Source organism: Nomascus leucogenys, chromosome 2, assembly GCF_006542625.1.
Source record: "Nomascus leucogenys isolate Asia chromosome 2, Asia_NLE_v1, whole genome shotgun sequence".
In the NCBI taxonomy this organism is placed as follows: Eukaryota; Metazoa; Chordata; class Mammalia; order Primates; family Hylobatidae; genus Nomascus; species Nomascus leucogenys.
In genome coordinates this window covers 45,483,520-45,510,166 of record NC_044382.1, presented here as the reverse complement: position 1 = coordinate 45,510,166, position 26,647 = coordinate 45,483,520, and the positions used below count along the sequence as shown (strand labels likewise).

General features: G+C 44.0%; 1 protein-coding gene across 3 annotated transcripts in view; it reads right to left on the bottom strand.

The window, feature by feature from the left end:
• Positions 1–26,647, bottom strand: part of FSTL4 (follistatin like 4) — a 420,631-nt gene that overhangs the window by 9,237 nt on the left and 384,747 nt on the right. For all 3 annotated transcript variants that reach the window (XM_030829211.1, XM_030829231.1, XM_030829222.1), the window contains exons 9-14: positions 21,786–21,947; positions 21,278–21,412; positions 20,288–20,314; positions 16,826–16,944; positions 13,300–13,449; positions 6,422–6,529 (exon numbers count right to left, since the gene is read on the bottom strand). In XM_030829211.1, the coding sequence (XP_030685071.1) occupies positions 6,422–6,529; positions 13,300–13,449; positions 16,826–16,944; positions 20,288–20,314; positions 21,278–21,412; positions 21,786–21,947 (701 nt within the window). The remainder of the gene's footprint in view (positions 1–6,421; positions 6,530–13,299; positions 13,450–16,825; positions 16,945–20,287; positions 20,315–21,277; positions 21,413–21,785; positions 21,948–26,647) is intronic.

Sequence of the window (26,647 nt, the reverse complement as noted above, 5' to 3'; positions counted from 1 at the left end):
AGAAAATGCCAGGGAATTCCAAGAAGCCATGCAATCATTGCTTGGTATCAGGCCTGTCATTTTAGCTCATAGTAGAGATGGAAAATTACAGGCCTGTCATCGGTCAGTGTCATTCACGCTTCACTGCTCTGACACCCTATATTCAGAGGTTACTTCATCAAAGCGCAGTGCCATGGGCCATTGAACTGATGTGGGCATGTCAGCCTCGTTTCTCTGAGTCACAGGTTCCTCCTCGGCTTTTTCTTGTGTCCTAGCACACAGCTGGGCCTACAGTGCCCTAAAGATAACTGTCAAGCCCCTCGTATTTGCTGCAGTATGGGCTTGGTACAGGAGATGCATGCATGTGCCTGAATCTCAGGATATGCCCATCAGTTGGCAGGGTGGGGACAGGAAGGCTGGGCATCTCCCTCAGAGGGGTGTATGGAGCCAGCTGGGAAGTGGCATGTGGAGGGGCAGGAGAACATGGTATCCAGAGGACAGGCTGGGAGGCAGCTAAAAGCTGGCCTGAGAAAGGGAGTGGGCCAGAGAGTGCTGGGCAGCATTAGAAAACATGACAAACCTTCCAAACCTGGGTGCTGAGGAGGGCTTTGGTGGAGGGAGCCTCATTTGTACAAACACGTTCATGTAGTCTTCCCAAAGTGTGTTCAACAAATCCTTCAGTGTTGGATATTTAGAAACAATATTAGGATATTATTTTTAATCTCTCGCAAATACAAACAATGCAGTAACAAACATTGTATTTGTGAGAGATTAAAAATAATGTCATAGCTCAATTTTTGTCCACATCCATGATTATGGCCTTTGGAAAAATTCTAAGAAGTCAAGTTGCTGGATCAAAAATTACTCTTTCACTGGCCAGGCATGGTGGCTCACACCTGTAATCCCAGTACTTTGGGAAGCTGAGGGGGGCAGATCACTTGAGGTCAGGAGTTTGAGACCGGCCTGGCTAATATGGTGAAACCCTATCTCTACAAAAAATACAAAAATTAGCTCGGTGTAGTTGCATGTACGTGTAATCCCAGCTACTCAGGAGGCTGAGGCACGAGAATCGTTTGAACTGGGAAGAGGAGGTTGCAGTGAGCCAAGATTGTGCCACTGCACTCCAGCCTGGGTGCAGAGTGAGATTCTGTCTCAAAAAAAAATTACTCCTTCAGGCTTTTGGTTCACACTTCCCAATTGCTCACCACAAAGGCTATGCCAGTTGAATTTCCAGGAGCACTTTTGTAAGCACTGGTTTCTTCAACCCTAGCCCACAGTGATGAAGATACGTTTATTCAAATGATTTCATACTTTTTTTGGTGATAATGCATATCCTAGACTTTCCAGTTATGAGGAGGGAAGCATCATGCTGTAATTCCTGGTATTATGCTTTCAGTGTTTTGCCATTTAGGCAAAGATAAACTATTGGTTATTGGTTTTGGAGAAGTAGTCTTTATTGTATTTAAAGAATTTCCTTCTATTCCTATTTTTAGGCTTTTTATTAAGAATGCCTGCTGTATTTAATGAAATGTCTTTCCAGTATTTACTGAAAACATCCTACATGTTTTCTCTTTCAATTTGTTGGTGTTATGAATAATATTGACTGATTTTCTGACAGTGAACCATCATTGCATCCTGGGAATGTGTTCCCTGCTTGAGCATTTGGACACATTCCTGGATTCTATGTCGTTTTCTTTGTGTGTGTGTGTAGTGTTTGTTTATACACATGCATCTCTCCTGTGAAACTCCCTTTTTAAAATAAATTATCCTTGCATAATCTTCCTGGATTTGTATGTTAGACAAGGACATGGGTCCAAGTCATCTCTTGGATTCCAGTCTCATTTCTGTAACCAAAACCAATTCTTCATAATTTATTCATTTTAAAAAATCACAAGCCATGTGGTTTCAATGCGCTTTAATTTGAATTCAATTAAAAAGAATTTAACAAGTCAACTTTTCTCAAACAAAACTTTATATTCTATTTTCTTTAGGAGCTCAGTGAATCTAAACATTAAGTTTCAATATAAAATCTTTAGAAACACCGTAAAACTATTTCAACAGTGGTAGTTTGCATCTCTTTGTTTGTAATCACTGAGCCCATGAAATTCAAAGCCAGATAAATCCTTGTACTACTAAGGGTCATAAGCCTGAACGTCTTAAAAAATATCCTCAAAGCTTTGGAATCCAGTAAGAATTAGGAAATGAGTCGGAGTCAGAACACCCCGAGCACAAACTAGCGCAACCCCACAAAACCTGTTTGAGTTTCATCCTGGACTCTATTTCTAATAGTATGTTAGAATTAAAAATGGAATTCTGCCTCTGTATTTATAAGTGAGATTAGTCTACAGTTTTATTTTTTATACTATTTTAAATCAGGTTTTATAATCACAATAACACTGGCTATTTAAAACAAACTAAGGAACTGTACATTTTCACCCCATGGTCTTGGGATAGTTCAAGTAAAATTATCTATATTTTGAGGACTTGACAAAACTCAGCTGTACATTTTTCTATGGTAGATTTTTCTTTAAAAAATCCATGGTAATTGCTCTAGCTCAAGTTTCTCTTTTCATAAGTCAGTTAATTTTTTTTAAACATTTTGCAAGCATTCACTCATTTCCTCTAGGTTCTAAAATTTGTTGCCTCAAAGTTGCAATGTAGTGTTATTTTTTGAGATAAAATCTCATTCTCTCACCCAGGCTGGAGTGCAGTGATGCGATCTCGGCTCACTGCAACCTCCACCTCCACCTCCTGGGTTCAAGCGATTCTCCTGCCTCAGCCTCCTGAGTCGCTGGGATTACAGCTGTGCACCACCACACCCAGCTAATTTTTGTATTTTTAGTAGAGACAGGGTTTCACCATGTTGGCCAGGGTGGTCTTGAACTCCTGACCTCAGGTGATTCATCCACCTTGGCCTCCCAAAGTGCTGGGATTATAGGCATGAACCACTGTGTCTGGCCTATTTTTCAAGTCTTTTCATCCTCCTGTATCTGCAATAAAATTCCCTCATTCCTCATTTTGTCTATTTTTGTTTGCTTTTTTCTTTACTGGGGTTGTGAAGGATTCATCCTTTTTGTTTTGCTTTCTATTAATTTTAGTCTCTATTCTTTCTTGCAAGTTTTGTTCTCTTTCAATTTCTTAAATACTTCCTTTTCAGGCTTTTAAGCCCCAAGAATTCCTTGGTACAGCCTTCTCTGTATCCTGTAAATTTTGATACAAAATAGTCTCTTTTTCTTTGCTTTTGAGACCATTGGTAGCTTTCCTTTTAATTTCCTCTTTGATCCAATAGATATATCCAGGAATGTTTTCTTAATTATCAGAAAATATAGCCTATAACATCTACTTTTACAAAAATTTAAAGTTTCTTTACTTTTTTATATGGAGACATATTAAAAAATTCTATTTGACTGATGAAAGGCGTTATATATTTTTATTAAACCAAACTTCTTGTTTATATTCAATTTTCCTGTCATCTTGTCTCTTCGTATATTTTAAATCAAGCTTTTGTATGTGAATCACTCTTGTTTTATGTATTTGTTATGTTGTTTGATATAGATCAGCTCTTCAGCACCTACTGTCTCTCAACATGCTTAGTGCTCTTAACCCTAAATTCCACATTGCCTGACGCTGCCATGCATGCATGCTTTTCTGTTCACCTGTCACCACTATTCTCACCCCTTTAAGGGCAACCTTTTATTATCACTTTATGTGTGTTTCTTGGAAAAAAGTTATTGCTAGTTTTTAAACCCAGTCTGCTCATCTCTGCTTTTAATTGGGGAATTCAGTCATATTTGGTATAGATAGTCACTTCTCAACTACCAATTTCAAACAACATTCTCTGTATCCTCTCTTATCCCAATAAAGTGAGGTTTAAAGTGAAGTTTTGAGTATTTTTACTCCCTCTTTCTGCATACTCCCTACTTTTATTTTTTGAAACAGGGTCTCACTCTGTCACCCAGGCTGGAGTGCAGTGGCATGATCTTGGCTCGCTGCAGCCTCCACCTTCTGGGCTCAAGTGATTCTCCCGTCTCAAGTAGCTAGGACTGCAGGTGTGTCATCACACCTGGCTAATTTTTGTATTTTTTTTGTAGAGACGTGGTTTTCCTAGGTTGCTCCTGCTGGTCTCCCAACTCCTGAGCTCAAGTAATCCTCCTGCCTCAGCCTCCCCAAGTGCTGGGATTACAGGTATGAACCACTGCACCTGGCTCCTACTCTTTTTACTGAAACAATTTATCTTTAGTTACAGCTTGGTATCAGAATTTCTTTCATTGTCTCTCTCCTTATTCAAATGTCCTCACCTAGCACTTATTGTACATTTCCAGATAGATAGCCTCTCCTCATCCATTTTACTTTTAATTTTAGATCTTCCCCTCCTGGTTCATTACTTGCCACTATCTCTGTCCACCTTGATGTCTCTAATCTGGCTCATCTGATGTTTGTCTAGTATCTTTCCTTAGGTGTGGCCCATGAGTGATGGGCTCCCTGAGTTCCTGCATACCCATATATCTTTCTTTTGTCCTGACAGGTACATGACGTCTTGCTTGGGAATAGAACCCTTGGAGCATGTAGATGGGATACCACTGTCTTCCAGCGCCTATTGCAGGTGAGAAGTCCACTGTCAATTTGATTAGTTTTTCTTAAAACTTGGAGTTCTGGAACTTTATCACTAGTGAAGAGATGTGTCATTTCCCATCAGTTTAGCCTGGACTTGTAGATTCCTTAGTCTACAGGATTAAGTTTCTTCAACTTGAATATTTTACTGGAAACTTATTTAATGTTTGACTCCATTCTAATAGTTTTCTTTCTAAACTTCTGTTCTTCCCACTTCACGGCTCAACCTCTTCATGGGTTTGCTCTGTGATTTGAGAGAGCTTTTCTTGCTCTTTATCTTTCAGGCTACTATTTTGGGTCTCAGTAGAAACCATGCATTTTTCTTTTTTTTTGGTTTTTGAGACAGAGTCTTGCTCTGCTGTGCAGGCTGGAGTGCAATGGTTCCATCTTGGCTCACTACAACCTCCGCCTCCCGGGTTCTTGTGATTCTCCTTGCTCTGGAGTAGCTGGGACTACAGGTGTGCACCATCACGCCTGGCTAAGTTTGGTATTTTTAGTAGAGATGGGATTTCACTATGTTGGCCAGGCTGGTTTCAAACGCCTGACCTCAGGTGATCTGCCCACCTTGGCCTCCCAAAGTGCTGGGATTACAGGCATGAGCCACTGTGCCCATTCACATTTTTCATCTACTGCAGTTTTAAACTGTGAAATCTTTTTTGTTTTTTTTCTGGTGGCCCCTCCTCTTGAATTTTCTGAAGTGCTTTCTTATTTTTTTGGTATTTCTGGCAGCTGTATTTCTTTGGGCTGGTACTCTGTTCTGAGTGACCTTTATTCTGGTGTCCAGGCTCTCTGATAGGTTATTACTACTTTTTGTCAGCTCACTGGGCCCAAGAATGGTTGGTGGCTTCCCCTGTGTGACAGTGGCCTCAGCGTATAGAAACTGAAGTTGTAAATGGTGCAGAGGTGCAGGTAGGTGGTCAGTCCCTAGGAGGAAGCTTCTCCAGACCCTGGTCTTTCTGCCCTCTTGCCAGTCTTGGTTCCAGAGGGTTCTAGAGGGGAGTTAGCTCCATTTGCAGCCCTTCTCACCTTGGGTTCTGAGAGAGAGAGAGAGACCCTAATCTCCAGAGGCATCCATTATATGTGATGAATTAACTTTTCTCCTGTGCACCCAGAATGGTTCTATGTGCCATCTTTGGGAGAATTGAGAAAATAGGCATTCAAATCACTTTACAGGGCTCATTCCACTTATGGATCCCTGATGGGCAAGGCTGGGCAGGGCATACTCAAATTACTCAAGCCAGGGTTGCTATTGACCTTTCTTGGCTGATGGGGGAAGGGATCCCATGGATCTCTGGAGCCCAAGCTCTACCCAAGGGAGTGCTAGATGTTTGGGCTCCAGAGGCACGCTGTCTAGGGTGGACCATAGGCAAATTATGGAACTTTTCTGTACCCTAGCACACTGTAAGCACTTGGTAAGTGGGCTTTTGTTTACAGATATAATTGCTGCTGCTTCTCCTTCCTCACTGGCTAACATCTGCTGCTTGCTTTGACACTATTCTCCAGCCTCCCTTCTAGACCCCAGAGCCTCATTCTGTTGGGACCCAGGAGCTATTGGCTCAAGAGAGGCAGGATTGTGGGGCTGGATGGGGATTGGGTGCCGCGTTCTGATTGTTGTGATGTCAGAATCCTATTCATCATCATTATTGCTGTCATCAATTGCCTGTGAGGGGCATTGGCCTGAGGCTGTTTCCTACTTTCTCCTTGAGCCTTTATGGATATATTTTGGATAAATGTAATTAGCCACCCGGGGAAGCAGGAGATACTTATTTTATAGGGAGAGAGTTCTTCTCTCAGTGGAGTGTGGGTATCAGCCTCCATGTGCTCAACATACCTGGAGACTTGGTTGGGACTTGTGCACGTCCCCCCAGCTCAGGACCCACACTTGGTCATGTGACTTGTCGTAGGACAGCTTAGCCGGCAGAGGGTCCACACCTATGGACTTGAAAAAAAATAGTGACATGTTGTGAAAGCTGACATGATGGTCATTTCTGGGCATTGTATGCATGGGCATCACTCCTGGGCGAGGGGAAAGCCAGTCTAGAAGCCTTGCCAATGGTTCCATTTGGGAACCCAGGGCAGAAGCTTCCCCTCTGGCTTTTTTCTCAGAGGCATAATAATAATAATTATTATTATTTTTTGAGATGGAGTCTTGCTCTTGTTGCCCAGGCTGGAGTGCAATGATGCGATCTAGGCTCATTGCAACCTCCGCCTCCCAGGCTCAAGTGATCCTCCTGCCTCAGCCTCCCGAGTAGCTGGGATTACAGGCATACACCACCACACCCTGCTAATTTTGTATTTTTAGTAGAGACAGGATTTCTCCATGTTGGTCAGGCTGGTCTCAAACTCCCGACCTCAGATGATCTGCCCACCTCAGCCTCCCAAAGTGCTGAGTTTACAGGTGTGAGCCACTGCGCCCAGCCCAGAGGCATAAAATTAGTGGTCAGTAATGTTCCTTATTTTCCTGCATGTTTTACTTAAACGGACCTAGACCAACATGGCAAAAGTCTGAACACAGAGGCTAAGTTTTTCACTCAGGAACCAGCTCCAGGGTTCCTTCATTCTGCCTGAAAGTCTTGGACCCTCAGCATCCTTCCCGACTACTGTGGCCTAGATTCTGGTGAGTTGGTCCTTCCTCCTAGGTCATCTGAGGTGGACTTTGAGATCATCCATTATTACCCCTGTCTATCTTTGTTCTACTCTGGGCAGTTTCTATCTTGCACAGTCTTTGACTGGCGCCTCTGGGACTCAGACTATGGCATCAGCAGACATGCTGTTTTTTAACTGCAGTACTGCTATCCCCTGATGATGATATAACTTCTCCTATGGCCCTGTCAAATGAAAGCTGCTTTCTACTTCTTATAATATAGATTACAGGCTCAAAACCTCTGTTCTATAATGCTCATGCCACTAGACTATGGCCCCCTGCTCTTCTTCTTGTCACTGGTCAACATTCTAGTCCTCCCTTTGCTCACTGTCTTCCTCTCTACCACTCACTTGGTCACTAAGTTTGGTGCCTTCAATCCACATGGAAGAGTCATCCAAAGCCCTCCTTTCTTAGTTCCTTCTTGGTTTCAATGATCTTTTCCTCCTCCCCACCGCAGCCACCATAACTTATACTTTGTTTTATTTCACCCACCCATATTCTTGTATTCTAGTCTCTCCGATGTGGGGGAGAAAAACTGCATCTGCCTCCATTGGTCAAAACTTTTCTAAAGAAGTAAGCATTTCTCCTTAACTCACTTTCACCAAGTTTCTGAATTCATGCAAAGTTCAGAGATCATTTTGTAATCCTATTTGACATTTCGGTAAGATTCCACATGATTAAACCCTTACATACCTTTCCTTACCTCACGTGGCCTCCCACCTCCCTGGCTTCTCCTCTTCATTCTGACTTCATTTTTGACTGTCTTCTCTCTTTCACTGGAATGCCATGGCTTCTAATAACCCTCTATACTCGAATGACTCTAGAATTCATTCATCTGTTGATGATCTCAATCTAACGTATAGAGAATTGAACTCTTGATTTTTCCCACTCTGCTGAAATATATCTCTTCTCCACTCATCACCATCTTTGAAGTCTCCCTTTACTCTCTTGCTTTAATTAAAAACTCTTGTCGTCCCCTGAGCCTTAAGTAGAGGCTGTTTTTATTTTCTAGACTTTACATACCCCAAGTCCTTTGTAGCCTCCAGCTACCTGTATTTGTTCCTGCCAGCTTCTCTTCATTCACCAAAGGCTTTAGTAACTGACACTGTCTTCCTCTACCAAGAGCTTCCTAACCCATCAGTAATTATACCATCTTGACAACACATTCTCCTCCAGCCATCCTGTTAAACTTCCCTCAAGTTTGAACTTTAGCTATTCTCTCTCCTTTCTGCTTAACCTTCTCCCATTGGATTTCATACTCTTATTCTAAGATGGTATGGAGCAGGAGTCTGGAGAACTGAAGCCAAAAATCATTTAAATTCAGGACAGAATTTTTCACAGTCTCAATGTGCTGAGCAGCAAGTCTATGGCAGCCAAGAGATCTGATCCTGGTGAACAAGCCCTAGGATTAGGGGCAAAATCAGAGGCAGGCTGAGCCCTACAGAAGCTTCAATTCAGTCTCTACTCTCTTTGCCTAGCAGAGGAAAGTGTAATCTTCTATATAGAGTGTTTGCCATTAAAAGGTTTATTAGAAACAGAAGATAGGTTGATAGAACATATCCAAATTGAAGCAGAAAGAGACATGTGGGACACAATGGAAAGTCCTAACTTTTCTTTTAAACAGAGCTCCCAAAGAAGAGGTGAGAGAGAATGAGGCAGAAGAATATTTGAAAAAAATAATGGCTGACATTTTTTCAATCTTTTGAAAGATTATCAGTATACATATTCAAGAAATACACATATTCTTTGTAAATCCCAAATCATAATAAATACAAAGAATGCCATATGCACACACATGACAAACTGCTAAAGATCAGAGAGAAAAATCTGGAAAGTAGAGAAAAATGATACAGCACCTTCAAAATGGCAACAATAAGACTATCAACAAAAATAACTGAAAAAAAATAACTGAAGATAGTGAAATGATACCTTAAAATGCTGAAAGAAAAGAATTGCCAACATAGAATTCTATACTCAGTGAAGAATAGAAAGATTTTTTTTTTTTTTTGAGACGGAGTCTCCCAGGCTGGTGCAATCTTGGCTCACTGCAATCTCCACCTCCCAGGTTCAAGTGATTCTCCTGCCTCAGCCTCCCAAGTAGCTGGGTTTATAGGCCTGCACCACCACGCCCAGCTAATTTTTGTATTTTTAGTAGAAACAGGGCTTCACCGTGTTGGTCAGACTGGTCTCAAACTCCTGACCTCAGGTGATCCACCTGCCCCGGCCTCCCAGAGTGCTGGGATTACAGGCGTGAATCACCGAGCCTGGCCTGAGTGAGAAATACAAAGTAAAGATATTTGAAAAGAAAAACTGTGAGAATCTGTTTCCAACCGATCTTCAAGCAAAGTTGGTGTTAGAACTATTCAGGAATTAATGGCAAATGTGTGGGTGAATATAAATTAATGTCCTGTGGGGTTAAATTACAAATACAGATAAAATTTATTACCACAACAATGCAAAAGTAAGGGGGAGGAGGGCTGAAGGAGTTGAAGTGTTTTATGGTTCTAGCATTATTGGGGATATTAAGTAACAATTTGTATGAGACTGTATTGATGCAATGATGCATGTTATAATCACTATGATGTTAACAACATAAAAAAGTGCGTCATCAACAACAGAATGTTTGGCAAATCCACAAGAAAGCAAAAAGGAGAAAAAAGCAACATAAACAGGTAGGTCAAATAACAAAAGTAACATAGTAGATAAAAATCAACTACATAATTAATTAAACATAAATGGATCAAATACTCCAAGTAAAAGACTAAGATGATTAAATTAGATAAAAACCCAACTACACATGGCTTTATAAAAGAGGACCTTAAATATAATGACATAGAAAGGTTGAAAGTTAAAAGGAGGGAACAATTATACCATGAGAACACTAATTAAAATAAATCTGATTTAGCTATACTAGTGTTAGACAATAGATTTTCAGGCAAGCAGCATTACCAGAGATAAAGAGGGATATTTTGTAAGAAAAAAAGGAAAATGATATAATTTTAAAGCAAAAATGAGTAGAACTTTGAGAAATATAGTGGAAGATGTTAACACACCTCTCTGCAGCTGATGGACTAAGCAGACAAGAAAATCACCAAGGATAGATCTGAACAATACGATGAACCAAGTAGATAAAATTGACACATATATAGAATACCGTATCTAACATCAGAATGCACATTCTTTTAAAGTGCACATGGAACATTTACCAAAATTGGTCATAATCTCAGTCATAAAACAAGCTTCAATAAATCTCAAAAGATTGATATTATTCAGAGTATGTTTTCTGGCCAGGGGAATCAATAACAAAGAGACAGTTGGAACATGTCCCATTGTATTTGCCAAGAGAAACACGACCCTGGCTATTTCCAACTTTCTTCATATAACAAGTCTTTACTGGGGAAACTGAGCATTGTTGAAGAGATCCAACTCTGGTCTCACTTTAAATTTATACCCACAATTCTTAAGCGGGCCCTCATTGTTGCCCAGCAGTCCTATCATATTTTCCTGGCCAGTTCAGTCTCATGTTCAACTTTTACCTCTCTCTTCAAACCTCCAGGCTTGACTGAGAAAAAACAACTCAAAAAGAAGTTCATCTAACTACCACCCGCTGCATCACCTATTGTACTTGTGCGTGCATGTAAGATATTCCATTTCCTCCTGTTATAATGAAAGAATGTGATTTTATCTGGGGCTAGATCTCCACTTGTGTGCTTTGGACTTCATTGACTCCTGCCTAGAGTCAGTGCAGGATGAGGAGAGGAAGAGAAGAATTGTGGGAATAGTTATTCTCAGTAGCATATAGTGCTGTAATGTCACCTACTTTAAAAAAGTTATTTTGGCATTCTCTTCCAGGCATTGTCTCATTTCTTTATATTTACTCACCTTTACAGCAAAACCCTTCCATATGATTGCCTGTATTCACCATCTCCATTTCCTCACCTACGATTCTAACTTGAATCCACTCCAGCAGGCTTGCATTCCACCATTATCCTATCTGTTCCTGCCAAGGTGATCCACGACTCTATGGTACCAAATCCAATGGTCAGTCCTCAGTCTTCATAACATACACATGCTCATCACAGCATAACTCTCCCTTGAAACACACTCTTCTTTTAGCTTCAAGAATATCTCTCTTTCTCCTAATTTTTTCCTATCTTTCAGGTTACTCCTCCTTGGTCTCCTTTATTGGTTTCTTCTCTCCTTACTGATCTTTAAATGTTGGAGTGCTTCAGGCCTCCAGCCTTGACCTCTTCTCTGTCTATACCACCTCTTGGTGATTTCATCCAGTTTTCTGAACTAATACAGTTCATATGGTGACAATACCCAAATCGATATCTCTAGCTTGGGCCTCTCCTTTGACTCCAGACCTGTTTATCTAACTGCTTACTTGACTTCTCTACTTACACATCTAACAGTATTTTAAACTTAAATCACCCCCCAATCTGCTTCCTGCCTTGTCTGAAGTCTCGTCTATTGTAGTGCATTAGTTTCATATTGCTGCAGTAACCAATTACTAGAGATTTGATGGCTTAAAACAACACATTTATTCTCTTACAGTTCTGGAGACCAGAAAGCCAAAATCAATTGAAACCAGCACTCCTTCTAGAGGCTCTAGGGGAGAGTATGGTTCCATGCCTTTCTCCAGTCTCCAGAGCTGCATTTCTTGTATCCCTTGGCTTCTGGCCCCTTCATCCCATCTTCAAAGACAGCAATTCAGCATCTTGTTTCAGTTCTCACATTGCCTTTTTCATCTATGCAGTCAAATTTTTCTTTGCCTCTCTCTTATAAGGACATTTGTGATTGCATTTAGGGCCCATCCAGGTAATCCAGGATAATCTCATTTAAAAATCCTTAATTTAAACACATCTGCAAATTCCCTTTTGCTATATAAGGCGACATCCACAGGTTCTGCAGATTAGGATGTGGACATCTTGGGGGCTATTATTTAGTCTACCACACAGTGTAAATGGTATCACCTTTCTACAGTTGCTTAAGTTAAAAGACAACTTAAATCCTTTTTATCTCAAGCCTTATATTCAATCTGTCAGAAAGAATCTATCAGAAAGTCTTTCAGATATGTCAAGAAACTGATCATTTTTCACCACTCCCACTGCTGTTGTCATCTCTTGCCTGGATTATATCAGACCAGATCCCTGCTCTATCTATCTTCCTGTTCTTTTGAGACAGAGTCTCGCTCTGTTGCCCAGGCTGGAGTGCAGGGGTGTGATCTTGGCTCACTGCAACCTCCACCTCCTGGGTTCAAGTGGTTCTCCTGCCAAGTGATTCTCCTGCCTCAGCCTCCCGAGTAGCTGGGATTACAGCCACCTGCCACCACGCCTGGCTAATTTTTTTTTATTTTTATTTTTAGTAGAGATGGGGTTTCACCACGTTGGCCAGGCTGGTCTCAAACTCCTGACCTTAGGTGATCTGCCTACCTCAGCCCCCCAAGGTGCTGGGATTATAGGCATGAGCCACCACACCCGGCTCCTGTTTGCTAACACAACCACCAGGTTGATTCTTTAAAGATGTAAGTCAGATTGGATCAATCCCCTGATGAAAGTCCTTCTGTGACTTTCTCACTGAAATGTCCTCACCTTGGGCTTTGTTTTAGCTCCTGACTGGCCTCCGAGGCCCTGTGTGAGTGGGCCCTTGCTTGGCCAGACTTCATCCTCCCACTGTACCCCTCATCACTGTGCCTTCTCTCAGAGTCTTGGTCCTAACCTGGCATCTCATTCACCTTGAGGGAGAAGGCCAATTGAAAATAGGCTTCCAGTTCCTCTTTTGGTTGGAACCTGGTTTTTCACAGTCCTTATTACTTACAGTTCTCTAAAATTCTGATTTATGGTCTGTTCCCCAACTAGAATATGAGTTCTAGGGACATTGTTGCTCATTCATGGCTGTTTCCCTACATAGTAGACAATCAATGAATAATTACACATGAATCTTTTCTCCCTTCAGTCTGACCACCTGGCACAGGAGCTGGGGAGTATGCAAAAAGCAAAGAAGAACGTGGCAGGCTGTGCACAAGAATTTGAAGTTTTCCTCACTCCATTAAAGAGGTGTACCTGTAGGACTTTCTGGGCTTGGATGTCAACCACAAGGACTCTGCTCAGTGCTGGCTGGGCCACATAGATGTACCGGTTCCGGACGTTGACTGCAGATACCCACTGGCAGGGCTGGGTTGCATTTTTTTCTCTTTGAGGACAGATTTCCTCCTGCAAAGGAGATAGGCTGTCATATATCTTCTTAATTGCCCTTTCCCTCCAATATCTCTAGGTACCCTCTCCTCTGACCCTCCTCTGTGCCCTTCTTCCTCTCTCTTAGAATCCTTTGGATCCATAGAACAGGGCACCCAAGCCCTCCGACATCACCGACTTCTCAATTAACATTCCTTTAATCTTTTGGGGCTAAAACTCCCTTTGCACCCACTCAGTTAGCAGCTTCCAGGTCCATGTTCTTCTATTCTGTACGCTACCTTCTTCCTCTCCTCATCCTCATTTTAAAAACTTCTGTTCATGGCCAAACTTCTGAAAGAGTTGCCTATACTCTTTCTCCACTTCCCACCTCTTGCATGCTCCTTAACACTCTGGCTGTAGTCCTCACAGCTGATGTTGTTCTCCCCAACGTCAACATGGACTCCTCACTTATTACATTAAACCTGTGTTGACTCTTCCTCTGTTCCCTCCCCTCCATCCTACTTTAGCGGCTGATCCTCTGTTGCTGGACTCTGCTCAGTGTGCTGATCTCTATATGCCAGCGTGTCCAGGATTCACGCCTAAGTTTCTTTCTTCTCTAAAATCCACCCCCTTGTTAATCTCATTGAAACCTATGGCTTTAAATACAATCTATGTGCTCACAACTCCCAATTCATACCTTTAGCTCAGGCCTCTTCCCCCAAACTCCAGACTTGAATAACCAACTGCCTAGCTCCACTTGGTTGTTCAAAATCAACTCTTAGCTTTACTTCCTAATCCTACTCATTCTACTGAAAACCTGGCAATTCCACTGTTTTACTTCCGTAGGCCAAAACCTCACAATCTAGTGAAGTGAGGCCATCCTTGATGCCTCTAACCTCAGGCCCCATCCAATGTCTCACAAGTCATTTCAGATTTACCTTCACAATATATCCAGAAATAGGCTCTGACCATTTCTGCTCCATCACCCTGGCTCAAGCCACGCTACCTGCCACTCAGGTGACTGCTATAGCATCCAGACATGCTCTTGGATTCCACCCTAGCCTCCCAACCTGTTCTTGACACAGCAGCCACAGGGATCATTGTAAAATTCAAGTCAGATCATGTGACTCCTCTTTCTCAATTTCCCCTCACTCCCAATAACATTCTTCCTTGCTCAGAATAAAATCCCAAGTCTTTCCTACAAGGCCCTCTACATTCAGTCTCCTGATTTTCTCTCTTACCCACCCCACTCCACGCCATGGGCGTGCTCAGCACTCCTCAATCATGCTGCTCTCCTGCACCAGGGCCTTTGCCTTGGCTGTTCCTTTTGCTTGGAATGTTCTTCCCCAAATGTCTACAGGGTTTATTCTCTCATTTCCTTCAGGTCTCTGCTTAGTGTCACCCTATTGGGAAGTCTTCTCTGACCTCGTCTATCTCAACTCTCCTTGTACCCTTACTCTCTTACCAGCTGCATTTTTCATTTACCACTTGACTTTCTGCATTCATTTATCTACCTGGGCACAGCCTTTCCTCCTTTCACTAGATTGTAAGTTCCTTGAGGGCAGGTCTTTTGTTCACTGCTATATGATTAGCACCTAGTACAGTGCCTGGCACAGAGTCAGTGCTTAAAATGTATTTGTTGACAGAATAAATGAGTGAAAAAGGGGACCTTCTTTTCCCTTGTCTTACATGATATACAGTCTCATGGTTTTCCTTAAGACTGTGGCCCAACTCTGTCTCAATCTTCTTTGTGGTTCCTTTTAGTCTGCCTGTCCCTGAACTGTTGGTGACTCCAGGGTTCTGTTCTAGATGCCCATCTCAAATCACTTGCACACGCCCTTTTCTGTCCCATTTGGCCAACACTCACATGCTAATGGCACCCAGATCTGTCTTTATCTCAGAACCTTCTTCTCCAGCTCCTGCTTGGTTCTCTCATGCCACCCCCATATCTCTCCTAGGTAACTACAATAGCTTTGAAACTAGTCTCTCTCCTTTTACTCTTGTTCTCATATTTAATCCTCACATAATCCCAATTTGCCTATGAGACAATTGCGGCTTAGAGAGGCTAGGTAACTTTTCTAAAGCTACTTAGTCTACAGAGGTGGGATTTGAACCCAAGTCTACCTGACTCTGAAGCCTATGCCTTTGTCTGTGACATCACGCTGCTTCCTTCTGGAAAAAGTAGACATCAAAGCCAGCAGAGAGGCCTGACGTGGGATGCACCAATCTCCTACTCACCAGCCCTTGAAGAAGAGGCTTGTCCCATTGTAACTCTCATTGGGTGTTTGAGCATTTTCTAGATGCAAAAATCATTCTTTGGGATCATTCCCCAGCTCACCACCGTCTTATATTGCCTGAAACACCTTCAGGACCTCTCTGTGTCTTGTGTCTAACTTCTTATCCAGGAAAACTGAATCCCGGTTAGGATTTGAGAGAGTCCCTCCAAGTTACAGGTTAGGTTACTACAAATATATGAGAAATTTGTGCCAATGTGATGGAGTGCAATTATTTAAACCTAATTGCTAGAACTCTTTCTAACTGGCTTCATAGCTGTTATTAATATATAGAAGGAACACTGATGGGAAATAACACTTCTAAAAAATAATTAACTCAAATCAAACAGCCTGGAAAACAGCTTTTCCCAAAGCCACAAATGTGAGAAATGGAACAGCCTGAGATATACCAATAGCTAGCACAGCAATGCTTTAGGAACTTGCCTGGGCCAAGCTCACTTCCTCCACGGGCTCCAAGCCCATAACTATTCACTGAGTGAATTGTGCACAGTTATTTCATTGTGTACAACTGAGGACATACTGTATCCTCAAGGGGAAGGCATATGGGGGATTGACATGACCCTTTGGGATTCAACACTACAGTCCTATCCTCAAGGAGCTCAGGGTATCCTGCAAGGCCAAGTGGGAAACAAGCCAGAGGAACAGAGGCCGGGTGTGGGGGCCACAGCCCTGGGGAAGGCCTCCTAAGGCTATCCTGGAAGGGCTTTCCTGGATCCGCTATCAGCAATCATCTCTCCTGCCTCTGCCCACTGAATGTTCCGTCGTTATTTTCTACCTGGCCTTAGTTTCCTGAAGGCTACTGAGAAAACACCTGTTTGGCAGCTGTCTGTTCACATTGCTGTCTCCATCGTTTGACTGTGCATTTCTGGAGGCCAGGAACCCATTTGTACCGCCTGGGCCTCACCTGAGGCTCAGTGCAGAGAAGTGGCTTCTGGATGAAGGAATGAGAGTTTTAAATTCTCGGCCTCATCTATTCATCTCTTAGCCTGGGAAAAAATTTGGAACCACACCACATGTAGCAAATGGAATTTTAGAAATCAAATGGCATGCCTGGTTAAAGATGGACTTTTAGGATTTTGCCTGTGTATGATGTAGAAGCTGCCCCAGGCACAGATACTTACATAGCTCATGAAAATCTTTTCCGTGGGTTTGAGGTGCCTCTGGATCTCACAGTCCACAGGATGGATGACGATGATGCCGTCGTCAGAGAAGACATAGAACATGTTTCCCACGCTGAGGCCTGGGAGGAGCAAATGGAATGGGCATGCCCTCCAAGCAGTCGGCCCCCGGGCAGGGTCACACGCAGCATTGAACACACAAGAAACCGGCCACGTGGATGCATCTGGTGCAGGCACGAGATGCAATTCCTGGTCAGGGTGGGGTAGAATGAGCAGCCAGCTCGTAGCTGGATGGGTGCAGAGAGGGCCCCAAGGACTATGAATCAGTAAAGCATGTCACAGGCTACGTACAGCTGCCCTAAGTCAACTAGGGTTGGCCACAGGTTTTCAGATAAAAGCCTTGGCTTTGATGTACATTTGACCTTTCCTGTTCTAAAAGGGAAAGCCTCCCTTGATTGTTTAGTATATACTAGTCACATCAGGATGGATCAGTGGATGCCAAAGCAGTAAAGGATTTCATTTGCTTTTTTAAACCCATGTATGTACAGTGTCACTTCCTGGAATGTGGAGTCCTAAGAATGCTGCCCTTTGCCCAAACTTCGTCCTGGCTGTGCTGGCCAACCCCTCTTTCCAGACAGCTTGCTCTCACTTCTGTTCCCCACCTCCCCCCCGCCCGCCACCTCCCCGCACCGTTTCTCTGTGGCAACCTGTGCCAGGCAGCAGAGCCTACACTCCAGTCATGCCCCTCTGCCTGCCCCGACCCTGGCCCAGGGCTGTAGCTGTCTGGGGAGAAGGTCTAAGCAAACCAGCTGAGAAGGGGCCTTGGGGACCAGCTAGCTCAGCCTCCTTATTTTAAAGACAAACTGAGGTCCAAGGAGGGAAAGGGGCTTGCTGAGGCCACCTGTCTCTGTGCCAGAGCTGAGGCTAGACCCTGGGCCCTGCCTTCCTGCCTCTGTCCCTCGTTCTGTCTCTATAAAGGGGGAACAAGGTACAAACAGATGTAAGCTCTAGAGCGCTCCTTCCCTCTGTCCTTCTCCCTGTCTTTCTGTCTCCTCCCGACTCTGTCTCCTTATTTCTCTCTCCCCTTTCCCTTCCTTTCTTCATTTCTTTTAAATCTAAAACATTAAGATCTTTGTAAATTCTAGGGTAAATATGTAGAAAATCTCTTTTCTAGTTTTGTTTTTTTTTTTTTTTTTTTAGCATGCTGAGAAAACTGGTATGCTGGTTTAATGGACTATCTGGGCAAGTTTTTAGTGAGTTAGAAAACAACAAAACAGGAATCACTGTTTTACTTTTTTCCAACAACTCTGCATGCAGTTTTCTGGGCCTTGGGTCCTTGGCACCCAGAGGCACTAATGTGAGTGGTCCTTGCTGTTGAACAAGGGGCTGACTCTATGATAAACCTCAGCCGCCTCCAGCGTCTGTGCTGAGACAGGCTCTGGGCAGGAGGGCTCCTGCCACCAGGAGCAGCTGGAACCCAGCCTCTCAGAAGCTGCGAACACCAGGGAGTATCCAGCATAGCTCTCCATAAGCAATCCCTGGGGAATCGGGGGTGCTGTGCAGCCTGTTTCTCAAAAGCCAAATGAAGCTCACCTCCTGCCAAGAGTCAGTCTTAGCTCCACAGCATGTCAGTGTTTGGAGCCAGCACTCCAGCACACACCTGCCCTGACCCCATCTATCTCACCCACAGCAGGAACTTCTCTTCTGTACTCTGTCACCTGGCAAACTGCTTCCATGCAAACCTAGGGGCCAGAGTGGGTCAAAGTCCCCCCACTAAGCCACAAACTCCAGGAACAGCCTCCCAAGGCTGCTTAGAAAATCGGTAGTTGGAAGAACCAACGTAAGCTTGAAAGCATAATAGAGCCCACATGGGGTTTGTGGCTATAGCTACATTCTGGGCTGGGTGCAGTGCCTTGGCCTTGCTCACAGTCGGCCCTGGAATATGTGGCTCAACAAACAGTCATTCAACAGGTAATTGACTTCATGGGATACCCAGCCTCCCGATCCAGCTCCCTGGAAGCTGCCTGAGTGTAGCTTCTGCTAAGAGGGCCCGAAGGAGCTGTTTTTGCTTTTGTCTGTTCTCATCTCATTTCTTCCGTTGAGACTTGAGTGTCCCCTGAGGCCTGCTGGCCTCTTCCTATCCCTATCTCCAGACCTCGAGTTTCAGGAATGAAGGGTACAGGCATCTAGCTACCCAGGCAGGATGGAATTTGTTCACTGCTCAATTGTTCAATATACCTGCCAACTCTATGCCCCAAGGCAGTTGTGGGTCTTTAGCGGGCACTTGGGTCTTTATAGCTGATTTCACATCCCACAGGGCCTCTTGCATTCTTGGCAGGTCTCTACTTCTGAAACTTGAGACCCTTTGTAGTAGCCTCCCCTAAGGAAAACACCACCTCTTAAAACACTTGAGTCACTGTGCATCTCAGCCTAGGTGCTGCTAGTTCAGCAGCTGTGAGAGCCTAAGGGGCCGCCGTAATCAGCGACTGTTGCTACTGACAGCAGTTCCTCATTTTCTGGGCTCTGCCTTTGTTTTGTTCCCAGACTTATCATGTCAGCTTTAGTGCCTGACATTCATGAAATTGTTCTGTGTCTGCATGCATATGCCAGACTGCAGGTAACACCGTGTGAAGTTCTTGAGGAAAAAATGAGATGGGAAATGTCTTGGTTTTCAAACAGGGAGATTTTGTGCTTAACCCATCAATCACATGGTACCTCCTGCTGCTGCCGCCCACTGAGCTGGAGAATGAGTTGCCACAAGGGGATTTGGACTCAGATCTGGTTGTGGGGACACAGTGGGGACTGGGACCCGGGCATGCACCTACACCCCACACAGTGACTCAGGCTCTGCCAACAGCTCCCACACATGCCCACTCTATTTTCAGCCATATGAAATTGTCAATATTAGACCACTTTGATACATAAAAATGGCAACTTCATGTGGCTCAACTTACTAAAGATTTGCTTGATAAATATGTTTCTGAACATCTATACATTTAAAAATATACATTGGCAGAAATCATGGCAGCTTTTTTCCTCAGCATTTCCTCAATCAAAGCATATTTAAGGTACAGTGACTATCTAGTAGAAATCTACAACTTTTTTTGTCTTTTTAAAACCACACAAGATAAGCAAAGCACTAAACCCAACACCAGTCAGCTACTGGAAAAAAGTTTAAGGCCCAGATCTGAGCAGGAACCCCTACCAACTGTTCTGCTTCAGCAGAGGTTACAAGCCACTTTTAATGAAAGCTTTGCATTTAAAAACTTCTCATTAAAGACATGAGTACATTTTAAATTTGATTCAATGCATATGCCACTTGAATTTGACATTGACTTCCTGCTCCCATACTTGTAGGGCTGCTTTGTGTGTGGGAAAGCTGATGGCAGATCACGGAAAGATGGCCCATCATAGAACCACACACACATGATCACAGGCATGACGCAAAACAATGAAGCTTGCTACCTTCCTCTCGCCACAGGATGTTTGCAACTGCAGCAGCAGAGAATGAGGAAAGCAGGAATGTGATGGAGGGAAGGAAAAAGAAGAAAGTAGTGTTAAACCTTCACTGTAGTGATTCCATTTATGAAGATCCTGGTACCTAGTCCATCACTTACAGAATCTATACCACTCATTGCCCTAGGAACAGTATCTTGGGGGAAGCTCTGGACATGAACAAATGCTTTCAGGTCTCCAGACCCTTTTGATTCCTAAGTGAATCTTTGAAATCATGCCCTAGGACCACAGAAGCTAATGGAATTTCTCACATTTTATGGATGATCAAGAGTAAGCAACATCTCTCCCAGATTTCCTGGACTACCAGCAGGAGAAGTGACTTTCAACCAGGATTCTCCTAAGATGACCATGTGAAATACTTCTGATTATCTACTTTGATGAAAATGGCTTAGCCTGGAGTCTTTGACCATGATTAATACCCATGTCTATGAAATCACACCTGCAGGCCTACCTGGGGAGCAGTGGTTATGAGGAGAGCACTCTTAGCACACCGATAGGCCGGACCCCTAGCGTAAAGGCTACCACACTCCCAATGGTGTGCATGTGTGCACAGGTCAGGTTCTGGGCCACTGTGGGACATCAGTACCTGGTGGGTGGATAGTATGACAGATTTTGTGGATGAAGGGCAGAGGTTCAGGGCATACAGCAAGTAAAAAGCAGAGCTGGGACTTGACTATTTGGGTTTCCTTGTGTTCCTGGACTCTGTCTGCTGTCCAGGGAATCTCCCTGTCTGTTTCGAGTTGTCTAGGTTGCCAGGGAAGGCCTGCTCACCTCTGGGTGCCCTCCGATTCCAGCTTTATGCAAAGAGGGATATGAGGCTTACCCCTGTCTTCACGGGCTCATGGTTGGCGGCTGTGGCCCTGGTCAATTGGTGCCCTCCCTTGCCACCCAACACCCCCCAGCCAGCTCAGTGAGAAGCATAAACGCATGTCGACTTACGGGTCTTTCTAGCTGAGTCTTCAATGAAGAGCGAGGAGATATCTTCATCCACACCCACTTCATTTTTGGCAATGCAGGTGTATGCCCCTGTGTCTTCATACCGAACACTGCTGATGTGGAGTTCGCTCCCATTGGCTGCAGACAGGACAGTGCTCAGGGTGGACTGCTCAGCTGGAGACCCCCTCACTTTCCTTTACAGGGCCATTGAGAGTGTTAGGGCTGCCCAGCCGCTGGGCAGCCAGCAGCCATGATCATACGCCCAGGAAGGGCTGGCACATCTGAAATGCACTGAGGGTGAGCTGGACCTGAGTGACAGCTTCTCATCATTGCTCTCAGAAAACCCCAAAAGACCTGTGTGAGCCCAGATAACAGGGAAATTTGGGAGCCATCTGTTCACTCCTAACCTGTCTGACTTACAAACAAATTATACCTCTCATTTCCGTTCCTGGAGTCTCAGCTTGATTTGAATGGGAATATCACATAGACGTCTACCAAAGGCAGTTCTTACCTAAAAGGGAGAGCTGTTTGGACATCTGAGTTGAGACATCCACGCCGTTTTTCAGCCAAGTGATTCTGGGCATGGGAATGCCCTCAGCATGGCATCTCAGGCTGGCCGCCACTCCGGGTTCCTGTGCCTGGCTCTCTGGATACACGCGGATGACTGGCGGCACTGTGGGTGAGAGTCAGTGCTGGTGAGAAAGAGACGGCCCTGATCTGGACTTGGGCCTGTGGCCCAACCTGAGACCCTGCTCCAGAGGGGGTGAACCCAAGAGGTGACTGGAGTTCTGTGTTTAACCAGATTACAATAATCCTGTCCAGCAACTCAAGCTCTAAAAGAAAGGGCTGTAAAATGGATTGCAGATAATAAACATGTCAGACTTTGTACCCTATGACTCATGGCTTTCATCATTATTCTAAATACGATCAGAAGGCCATCCAAATATTTAATGCTGTTCAGCTGCTACATGTAAAGAGCAGCAGCCACTGAAATTTATTTCTGAATAAAGTTTAGATATATTCCCTTTCTGTTATCAGAAAGCCATTGGATAGGGGTTAATTTCTTGCAGGAAATGTATCACAAAGCACTTATGGCACTGACTGGCAAGGCCTCTGTTCTGGGGAAGTCCATTCATTTTCCAGCGGGCGATTCTCATTTCTCCATTTCTCAACTCCTGGAACATGGGTGAAAGGCCAGGTGTGCCCTCCTCAGCTTGGAGTGACTCAGCCATGGGTCCTGGCAGTCAAGTTCAGGGTTGGGGGTGTGGCCCTGCCCACTCACCAGACGAGCATGGGTGGGCAAGACTCCAGCATCCTCCACAGAGCTCTGGTCCTTCCTACCCAGCCTGGCTATGGGGAGGGGCCTGGAAGAAGCAATGAGGGTCTGGAGGACCCTCCCTCCTACCCTTAGCCCTGGGTCCAGGAAATAAGTATCATTTTTAGTGGAATTGAGGGTTCTTCCTTATCTATTACTTTACACACTTTCAAAAAAGATTTGTGAGATGTAAACGTACCTGCATATTAAACTAAATAAACACACGGCCCCTGGAGATGGGGGAGATGGATTCTTCTTGAAGTGGACAACTACATTTTCCTAGAGTTATCTGGAAGTCCCTGTTGTTCAGTAAAAGAAAGCATCCCAGTACTTTAGAATAGAGAAGATTTTTCTTGGGACCAGAGCATAGAACAAATTGGTACTTATGTACAAAAGGCAATGGTGTAGATCCCGGGACCTGAGTGGGGTAGAATTTTTGTGATGCATGTGGGGTGGGCAGAGGATAAAAGAAAAACTCCACTGCCTCCCTGTGAGAAATGAACTCTGTAGCTCTTGTCACAACTCCTCAGGGGCTGCTCATAATTCCATCAACTCAGTCTGAATTTCAAGTCTTTTCTTGATCTGTGGGACACAGTTGGAGGCAGAGGTGAAAGCTAAATGGACAACCGCCAAGGGAGACAATCCCATCCTCCAATGGCCCAGAGCTGTTTCAATAACATGAGCTCAGAGCACCCAATGCCAAACCACACAGAGACCCAAAACAATAAAGTCAGAGTCCTCGCCTCAGTTTTTCTTTGTTTGAAGGCCTGGGGGAGAATGCCAGGGCGTGGCAGAAAAGCCTGTCACAAGTCAGCCCACTAGGGGTGGAGGAGGTCCACGGAGCTCCAGCAGAGGCACGTCTGGAAGACTGCTTCCAACATAAATGTGTAGCTCTCTTCTCTGATCCCTGTTTGATCCAAAGAGGAAAGAAAGAAACTTCTCTGCTTGATTCAAAGAGGAAAGAAACTTCCCTACACCTTGCCTTGGGTAGAGGGAGGAGTGGGGTTCCCTTTGAATAGATAGAATTTTGGTCGGAATTCAGGAACACAGCGATAGAACCAGGAGTACTGGACTGGGAGGTGGTTGGAGAAGGTGGTAGCATAGAGCCACCAGAGTTCTAGAATAGGAATGGCCAGGACCTGGGGTTAATAGGCTTGGGTTCTTACTAGATCACTGTCTATTTCTACAAGCCTGCCTGGCAACCACAGAGTAAACTTAAAGAAGAAGAATCAATGGAGACAGAAGCAAAAATGAATGAATCAACCAGAAAGCTGAAGAACAGAACTGGTAAAGAAATCTAAGAGCTGTTTGTAAAAACCAACAAAACAGCCAAATTCCTGGGATGTTTGATCATTAAAAAGATAGAAAAAGAACACAGAGGGGATTAAAAAATATGATAATGCTGTATTCAATTATTGGTAATAAATGTGAAAGTCTCAGTAAAATGGATCATTTAAAAGGAAACTTTAGGCCAGGTGCGGTGGCTCATGCTTATTATCTCAGCACTTTGGGAGGCCGAGGTGGGCAGATCCCTTGAGCCCACATGTTCGAGACCAGCCTGGGCAACATGGCAAAACCCCGCCTCTATCAAACATACAAACATTATCCAGGTGTGGTGGCACACACCTCTGGTCCCAGCTACTCAGTAGGCTGAGGTGGGAGGATCCCTTGAGCCCGGGAGGTCGAGGCTGTAGTGAGCCATGATCGTGCCATTGCACTCCAGCCTGGGTGACAGAACAAGAACCTCTCTCCAATAATAATAATAAAAATAGAAAAAGGAAACTTGGAAGTATCAGCATTGAGTTAAGGAGAGAATATTTAAAACAACTGTAAAGTACTACTAACTCAAAAGGCACTCTGACAAGTTTTTTTCAGATAATTCCTTCATTCATTTAAGGAATGAATAATTCCTAGAGCATAGAACAGGGAAGATGTTCCAAATTACATCATGAAGGTAGCATAACCTGGACACCAAAACCCGGCAGAGAATGCAAAAAAAGACTACAGACTGATCTCACTTAGGACGAGATACACCAAAATTCTAAGTAAAATATGGACAAGTCAAAACTAGCATGGTATTAAAAGAACATACTGTGGGCAAGGGCAATATGTTTCAATGGCTAACTATTAGGCAATCTACCATTAATCATTCCGAAGTCAAAGAGAAAAACCATTTGATTCTCTTGCTAGACACTAGAAGGGCCTTTGAAAAAAGTTCAAAATCAATTTCTTGGGGAAAAACCCTCAATAAAATAGGAACAGAATGATATTTTCTTCGTGCAATGAAGAATATCTCTATAAAAGGAAGAAACGACACCATTCTTTTTCAAATGGTGAAACATTAATTTGGGAAAAAAGAAAAAGGACAAAGGAAGGGAGGCAATACCAGACTCCCAATGTCATGCTGGATGTTGTCAATGGAAGGCAAGAAATGAGAGGCACAAATAGTACAAAGATGGAGAAAAATGATATGTGGTTATATCCAGGTAATGCACCAATAAAGTTATAAGGATTAATTGGTACGTAAAGAGGCCAGTACCAAAACATACAAAATTAACAGCTTGCTTATACACACCAGCAATGGCCAGACAGAAAATATAATGGAACTCAATGAAGAAAACAATAAAACCTCACTGACGACATTAAAAAAGGCTTGGATAATTGGAGAGAGATGCTCTTGGGTAGAAAGACTTAATATCGTTAGGACACAAATTCAAAATTAAGCCATATGTTTAATCTAACTCCAATTAAAAAATCAGTTGGTAGGTGCCAGGCGCCGTGGCTCATGTCTATAATCCCAGCACTTTGGGAGGCTGAGGTGGGCGGATCGCTTGAGTCCAGGAGTTTGAGACCAGCCTGGGCAACATGGTGAAACCCTGATTCTACCAAAAATACAAAAAATTAGCCAGATATGGTGGCATGCACCTGTAATCCCAGCTACTTGGGAGGCTGAGATGGGAGGATTGCTTGTGCCTGGGAAGTTGAGTCTGCAGTGAGCCTAGATCATGCTATTGCACTCCAACCTGGGCAACTGAGGGAGACCCTGTCTTAAAAAAAAAAAAAAATCAATTGGTAGGGGCTTGACAAAACAGTTCTGAATTTAGAAGAAAAAATATGCAAGAACAGCTGAGGAAATGTTGAAAAAAAGGGAATGATTGTCATTTTGCTATACCAGATATTACAAAGTTTGACAATACCAAATACTGCAAAGTGGGGTGGAGGGAGAGAGGACTGAGGAAAAGCTGAGGGCGTTCTGAGTGTGGCACCGCCTTAATGATCTTGATGCATTTTACAAAGCTGTCAATTCAATACTGTGCAGGCCGTTTACTAAATGCCAACCAAGTGTTAGGCACATCACACACAGCAGTGGGTGAGATAGCCTCAGGCCCTACCCTCATGGAGCTTTCTATCTGGGGGAAGTGATTCAAGAATTAACCATGAGTGAGGTAATCACTTCCAGAGGGAGCTTTGGGAGCACGGGGACAGTGGCCCCAGAAAATTGTCAGAATAGGGAGCAGGCTCCACCCTCTCACTTCACCCAGGAAGTGCTTCCTGATATCTATGGTGCCTGTCCTTTTACTGGCGGTGGGCTTGTCCAGTGAACTGGCAACTCAAGGACTGAGCTTGCCTCTGTATGGTGGGTGGTACACTGGCCCCTCAGTGAGGTGGCCAGCACCAGGGCTGGACACTGGCCTGTGCCTCAGCCCTGGCCTCTGATAGGAATCTTGCAGACCCACATGAATCACACAGGGACAGGTGGGGGGAGCCTGGTAAAGCAGGATGCTGGGCTCACCCCCAGCATCTGATTCCTAAGATCTGAGATGGGGCTGGAGGATATGCATTTACCTAACAGGTTCCAAGGGAGACCCTGAGTCAGTCCTGACTTGGAAGCTCTCCCAGACCAATTCAGGGCTAATTTTGAACCGAAGTGCATGCCAGTGTTCTAGAACAAAATGAAACCTGACTGCAAGTCAAGGGTGTGGAATGAATCATTCACTTAAAAATACATGACTAAATGCAAGACACCTGGGTCTCCGTTAGCAGGGGCAAAAAGATGG